Source organism: Drosophila serrata, unplaced genomic scaffold, assembly GCF_035046125.1.
Source record: "Drosophila serrata isolate PLE 108 unplaced genomic scaffold, ASM3504612v1 contig_32, whole genome shotgun sequence".
Taxonomy (NCBI): Eukaryota; Metazoa; Arthropoda; class Insecta; order Diptera; family Drosophilidae; genus Drosophila; species Drosophila serrata.
Window position 1 is genome coordinate 133,303 of NW_028256930.1, and position 6,525 is coordinate 139,827.

The window sequence follows — 6,525 nt, forward strand, 5'->3', positions numbered from 1 at the left end:
CATTCAAAATTTCATTAAAGGATGCATATACTCACACGCATACTCCCACTCCCCCACCCCACGCACACTCACACACACACACACACTCACCGGTCTGCTGTTTTGCATGCACCAATTACTTTATTTTCATGATTACATATGAATTTACACTGTGATTACAACGGGAACCTGAAAACAGATTAGGTTCTGATCGTTGGCATCCTTGGATTCCCACAGCATGCTGCCCCTCATCTGCAACAGAGAGAAAGGTTTGAATTATGAATCAATCTATATTTTAAGACTTAAAAAGATTGCAAAGTTTATTAATAGATTTAGGATAACAACGATTTCTATACCAAATTAAAGAATCCTTAGTTATGGTCTTATTATAACATAACTTTAAGTTGATTTTAAAATTTTGAGGATTTACTGCAATCAGATTGTTTGGAAAGTAAACCCGCTTAAAGATTCTTATTTATTTGAACCTGGTTTAAAAAACTAATACTTTATACTTTAAGTTTGTAAGTTCTAAGGCTTATAAATATAAAATTATGTTAAATATATTAAATGCTTGCACTTACCACCGGCAAAGTCTCATTCACAAAGATGTTGGCCCAATAGGCTTTGCCGTCACTGGCGCTCTCTATACATCCATGATCCCCATCGCAGGGATCGGGGCTTATAGCAGCCTGTGTCTTGATATAATTAAACACCCAGCGGACCTCGTGCTTCAGAAAGGAGACGCCATTGCCTATTGTGGTGATTAAGAATATTATTCTTAAGATCATTTGAGAAATTCCAGAGGGGGAGATACCATCAAAGGTAGAAACTCTTTAAGAATATTATTTTCACCTCAGGTGGGGCCAAGTTCGATTATCAAACTCTAAATTATATTGAATCTATTTTGCATGCTCCATTTAATGACCAATAAATGGCCAATCTTTGTTTGGTACGGCGGCAACGTACTCAAGATTTTCGATTCCAGCTGAGATCGATCAATCGTTTCGATTTCGTCTCCATTTCTGCTGACTCATCAAAATATCATTAGCCATTAATTATTGGATTTATGGAACGGCATTGGGTCGGGGCCCCCGGGCTGCAATCGCAACGACTGCATCGGAATAAACAGTAGTACATAGTAGCCACCGCCACACATCGAGACGAACAAAACAAACAGGAAAATTGGCGAAATTTCGTTGATTTACAATCCTCAATCAATTATATTTACGGCAGGTGCTAATCATTATGGCTGCCTACAACCGAATTCGTGTGAGTGAGTGCCTTCGGGGGGTTCTACCGGTCCCCTCAAACATCCATCGTACACCTGATCGCAAGTAAATCTATTTTCGGTTCCCGTTCCCACTGACTTTTGCCCTCTCCCTCTTGGCACTTTCTCCGCGGAAATGATACAATGCACGGATCTGTGGCGTTATCAGTGCGTTAATTCGCAGGCTCTTACCGTTATCATCGAAGCGCACGGTAACCTTAATGATCGCATTCCGGGCCATGGAGCAAGGCAGCGTCGTACAACTCTCGATCTCCAGGTAGCTGACCTGATACAAAGAACCTAAAAGAATCCAAAGCACAGCGGGGAAATCAATCATAGATAACTTCGAACAACGTCAACGAAATTGTTCAGCAATTGAGGAAGATACAGCACATATGTTTAAGCTTAAATGATCTCCTGATAATAAACTTTACAAGATTGTACTTAATCAAAAAATCCCTAATACTTATCCTGACTTGATTAACTATAGTCCCAGTCGGTACGTGACATTGTTCATGTCTTCCTTTCACCACCTACAACATGGCAACAAACTAAGAGCCTATCTTTAAAACAAACTTTCCCAGCAACTAAGCCGAGTTATCTGCGATCCACACAGACGCGCACTCACACCAACCTATTCGTATTCGGAATAATCTATAATCTATGACCAAGTGCACTTTTCAAGGCCTTTAAACAGTTTCTATCTTTAAATTGAACCATGTTCTTTGGTATAATAACACTATTCTGCTAATTAAGTTCTTTATTTGATTACTATCCTCTCAAGGGGTGGCCGTTCGAGCGTAATAATTTGTGTTTACACTTTGTTAAGTCTAGAACATAAATCATTGATTTACTCGGTTCAGTCCATAAATACTTCTTTTAATCAAATGCAATAAAAATAAAACGAGAATTCAATTAAAAGTTTGTATAAACTTTCAAATGGTGAAGCTTAAATGCCCTAAAAAACTATATAAATGAAATTAAAAATAGATTTGTAAAATTTAGCTAAGCAAAGCGCGTTACGCTAACCAGTTTTTGAGCTTATTAATTGTTGCCCGAAAATCAGTTCTCTTAATATTATTGATAACAGTTTGAGTCAATCGACTTACTCTTTTTCCTATCGCTTATATAATTTATAATGCATACAGATCATTTTCTAGTGTTCCTAGTTATCTGACCAATTTTTAAAATTAGATCCTGATTGTATTTTTCCATTGATGAATTGCGGCAACATATCATAAATCTTATTTATCATTTAACGCTAAATTAAAGACTTGTCAGCGTCCATATTCTTGATCAATTTATGCGACACAATCGGGGAAATACACTTTACGATCGCAATAATTTATTATTTTAAATCTGTAATTGTGCTCACGGAAGCAGCAGTCAAATCCACTTGATTATGGTATTTACAATGGGTTTGATTATGATCTGATCGCTAATACTTACTCGATGACGCTACAAATTATGAAAAACACTTTAGGAAGCACTCATAAAAAGTGGGTTATTCTTCGTTAGTGGAGAGAAGATGGTGATCGGTGAAGGCGAGATCATGAAAGTATAGAAACTAATAAAGATCATTTCACAGAATTGGATAGTTGTTTTCTTACATAGACGGAAAGTAATGATTAATTCTGAGATCAATATATTCTGTAAGTTGGCTCAAACACCAAAGGTTACTTCCCCTCGTGCCGTAAAAATTGATCTACATGAACTTCTGTGATCTACTACTCACCGCAGTCTTCAAAAGGCAGCGATTTTATGGATAGGTACTTCTTATAGGCGGCATCTGTGGTGGATCTGATCACGCCGCCGGCCAGTTCTTGGACGGCACAAATGGCCAAGAGTATTTTTAGGTAGTAACTCATGAGGGCGCCGCGCATGGCTTTATCAAATCTTGGAGATCTTGATTCCCAAATCGATTAGAATATCGGACAAACTCGTTTCGCGTAGGTGTGCAAATAGCTTCCAAAATAGCAATATCAATAACAATAACAAAGAGGACCGGACGATAATGAGGACCACAGGCTGGCTACGTTTTTTTCGCGAAACGTTTTGCTTGGCGGTTAACAGGTGACTGACTCCAAGACTAGTGGCACCCACCGAAGTAGCTGGTCGGAGAGCACTAGGAGCCCGCGCTCTCCTGGCAAACGTAAATAAATACTTTGCGGGCGCTTAAGCAATAAACCCTGATTTATTGATTGGGAAGCCGATTGGAGCAACTAACGCTGACTCTCACTCCGACCGATAAGGATTCGATTCCGGAGATTTGGATAGGCGGGAATGTCCATGACGTCGTCTTCGGGGGGCTTGTGTGGGTCAGGAAATGGGTGGTTGGGGTGGTGGCGGACACGCGTGAGTCGCAAACAAAATCAAGTACTATACTGTCGATGTGTAGATAAAAGTAACCAGCCACTCGACTTTAATTGAAAGTTAGAAAACAGAGGGTGTCGCGTAATTAAATATTATTAGATAATGTTCTCGCCAATATATCAATCCAATCCGCAGACAGGGCACGAGGTGGAAAATTTCGGAATGTGAGTCATTCGGTGCTCCTTTTTCTCCTCACTCAATAATACCCTTCAGATAGTTGGTGTTCTTAATGATCCGAAAATCAGTGCGCAGCTGAATGAACTGCCGCACTACCGACTTGTCCAGATAGTTCTAGAATTACATTGGATTTGGATAGAGTAAAAAAATTGGGCGACAAATGTCCCAAGACACTTACCAATGTGTCGCCAGTGCAAACCTCTTGAAGATTTTGCGGTTTCACCAACAGAAGATTGCACAGTGCATGAAGAATGTCGAAGAGCTGCGTCACCAACGGACTCTCAAGCTCGCGGATGCATTTGCGATACTCGTTCACATCACATATTGCGCACATGGCGCCGGCGGTGTTGAACTGCATGGTCTGCAGGTGATCATAGATGATCCGATGCAGGCGAGTTCCAAATTCGGTCAAGACATTCTGCAGATTCTCGCCATCCACACATTTTTTGATCTGCGTGATCACCGGCTGTAGATTCTGCACGACTTGAAGACACGCCTATGGAATGAATGAATTTACATATTAAATAATCAGTTAAGAATACGAAGGGCAAGGGTTTAAAATGAATATCAACATTTCAACTTACCGCCGAGGAAATGGTGTCTACATCGGTCTCCGGCTTGTAGTCGGTCTTCTTTTGTTCATACTGCAGATAGACCTTGACCCAGCCAATGACAGCGCTAATGGAACGGTCTAGACCCTGGTCCAGCTTCGTTTCTATTTGCTCCATCAAAATACGCTTCTTGAACACATAGTCCGAGTACTTGGAAGTATTACTATATAATATAAAGCCATATTTAAAAAATACATTATCTAGTTATAGAATAAGCAGCACACTCACCTCACACATGGTATAACCGAAGTGTGACACAGCTTGTCCAACAGGTGGACGATGATGTTTGTCTTCTGGACTACGTCGAAGAAGTAAAGCTGGGGAAAGACCCTGCCCTCTGCCAACGGCACTGCCTGCAGGCCCAACTCAAGAGCATAATCCACGTGCTCATGCATCAGAAAACGCAGCAGGATGTCGTTCAGCTTGATGGCATTGCCTGGCAGTTCAGTCTCGGTGGACAGAAGGCGGCAACGTTTGAGGGAGGCCTTCGCCTCCTGTAGCATGTTGATGGCTAGTTCCTCGGAGAGAAACGTTTCCCCGCCATAATCCTCGATTGCTGCAATGTTGATGTTGGCTCGCGTCGCAATCAACACCTCCATGTTGCGTCGAAAGCCCTTGGTCGTCTGCGTCTTCTGATGCTTCTTGCTGGCGTAAAACTTCTCCAGCTCAGTAGAGCACTTGGCAGTGAGGCATTTTGTCTCCATTTCGGCATACCCGGCCAGATGCTTCATGAAGATCTGCTGTGTCAGCTTCTGCAGCAAATCATCGTCGATGGTGGACATGTAAACTTGCAGATCCGTAGAGAGCTTCAGTGTGCTAAGAAGTCACTTTTAATTTATAAGAGACTTTTTGGAGGATATAAACCATTGCAAGCTTACCGTGAGTACAGTTCGTAGAGAGTGCGCAGGTACTTCTCCTCGTCCTTTTTGTCCTCCAGCTTGGTCATCGCGTACTGGTGCAGCTTCAGCTGGTAGATGTTCAGTATGAACTTCGACATCACCTGCTGCGGATTGGCGAACACCTTCTGGATGATCTCGTAGTGATGCTTGCACAGTGGAACGATGCCGATAAAGATGTCCTTTCCACTGTACGGCTGCATCTGACTCTGTTCAATATACGCGTCCACGCACTGGGTGTAGCCCTTAAACTGAGACAGGATCTGGGCAAGGGTTTTCATACGCTCAATGTCTTCGCTCTTCTGGGCAGCGGCAAACTCTTCGATCAGCCTTCGCTCCACTTCATCGTACTTCTTTTCGATTTTCCGTTTGGACTCGGCAAAATTTCCGGGCGGCAGGTCCTGCGAGATTGCATATAGCTTCTGGATTACATCGGCTGCCTCGCTCAGGCGGGCGGCATCTGTAAATATGTCGTTGACAATCACAGGTCCGGCGGCCAGAAACTCGGCCATAAAGTTGAGCAACTTTTGAGCCTCCACCGACCGACTGCGAGGTGTATTTACATTCTCCAACTGCTCGCCCAGATGCATAATCTTTCCAGCCACCGAATTTATCTTTTCGTCCAGCTGCCCAAACCAATCGATGGCTGTCTGGTGGCGTTCTTGTAGCTTGGCTATCTTCTTGGCGTGCGACTCCTTCTCCTGACGCAACGATTCTTCAAGCCGCTCGCACTTGCTCTGCTGCTTTTCCTGCAAAATCTTTAGGTCTTTGATCGTCTGGATAAAGGTGTCGTGGAGGGCTACAGGACTGAAGTCTTCGCTGTTTTGCAGTTCATTATTGGTACGCCAGGTGAGGCGTTCGATGAATTCACCCACCTCAAAGGGCTCCTATTGAAGATGGGTGGTAAGATTAAGTTATGGAACATCTTAGGGGCTCTGGGACCCACCTGTTCAAACTCTTCCATGTATTGGGACAGCATTATGATTTTCTCCTACTTTTGATGATTCGATTTGTGGGAGTTTCCTGCTTCTTCTTCTTATTGTTGCTTTGATTGCGGTCAGCTGTTTGTATTGGCGTTGCCACCTTCTCTTCTTATTCGCTGCTGGCAATACCCTTTGGTTTTGTTTATGTTTTTCTTTGCTCTTTCGCAAAATAAATTTAAATTTTTGGCGCTTGTTATATAATCGCCAAATTGCTTTAATTACCAGAATTGAAACAATTG

General features: G+C 42.5%; 2 protein-coding genes across 2 annotated transcripts; both read right to left on the reverse strand.

Annotated features, from left to right (window-relative positions):
• Positions 1–95: 95 nt before the first annotated feature.
• Npc2f (Niemann-Pick type C-2f) lies at positions 96–3,373 on the reverse strand. Its single transcript, XM_020961926.2, has 4 exons — positions 2,982–3,373; positions 1,439–1,546; positions 561–730; positions 96–231 (listed from the first exon to the last, which is right to left on the reverse strand). Exons 1-4 carry the CDS (start codon positions 3,127–3,129, stop codon positions 145–147), a joined length of 513 nt encoding a protein of 170 aa, XP_020817585.2. The 5' UTR covers positions 3,130–3,373; the 3' UTR covers positions 96–144.
• Positions 3,374–3,639: 266 nt separating this feature from the next.
• Positions 3,640–6,445, reverse strand: Sec10 (Exocyst complex component Sec10). The gene is made up of 6 exons (XM_020961925.2): positions 6,250–6,445; positions 5,286–6,190; positions 4,636–5,223; positions 4,381–4,570; positions 3,975–4,292; positions 3,640–3,910 (listed from the first exon to the last, which is right to left on the reverse strand). Exons 1-6 carry the CDS (start codon positions 6,280–6,282, stop codon positions 3,812–3,814), a joined length of 2,133 nt encoding a protein of 710 aa, XP_020817584.2. The 5' UTR covers positions 6,283–6,445; the 3' UTR covers positions 3,640–3,811.
• Between the last annotated feature and the right edge of the window lie 80 nt (positions 6,446–6,525).

Bases quoted from the DNA above. Each gene is read 5' to 3' on its own strand.
- Npc2f (XM_020961926.2), bottom strand. From the start codon at position 3,129: ATGCGCGGCGCCCTCATGAGTTACTACCTAAAAATACTCTTGGCCATT. The intron at 1,547-2,981 runs GTGAGTAGTAGA...GGATTCTTTTAG, and splicing joins GCTGCCTTTTGAAGACTGCG to GTTCTTTGTATCAGGTCAGC. The intron at 731-1,438 runs GTAAGAGCCTGC...TCACCACAATAG, and splicing joins CGTGCGCTTCGATGATAACG to GCAATGGCGTCTCCTTTCTG.
- Sec10 (XM_020961925.2), bottom strand. From the start codon at position 6,282: ATGCTGTCCCAATACATGGAAGAGTTTGAACAG. The intron at 4,571-4,635 runs GTGAGTGTGCTG...TATATTATATAG, and splicing joins TCGGTTATACCATGTGTGAG to TAATACTTCCAAGTACTCGG. The intron at 4,293-4,380 runs GTAAGTTGAAAT...TTCATTCCATAG, and splicing joins TAGACACCATTTCCTCGGCG to GCGTGTCTTCAAGTCGTGCA.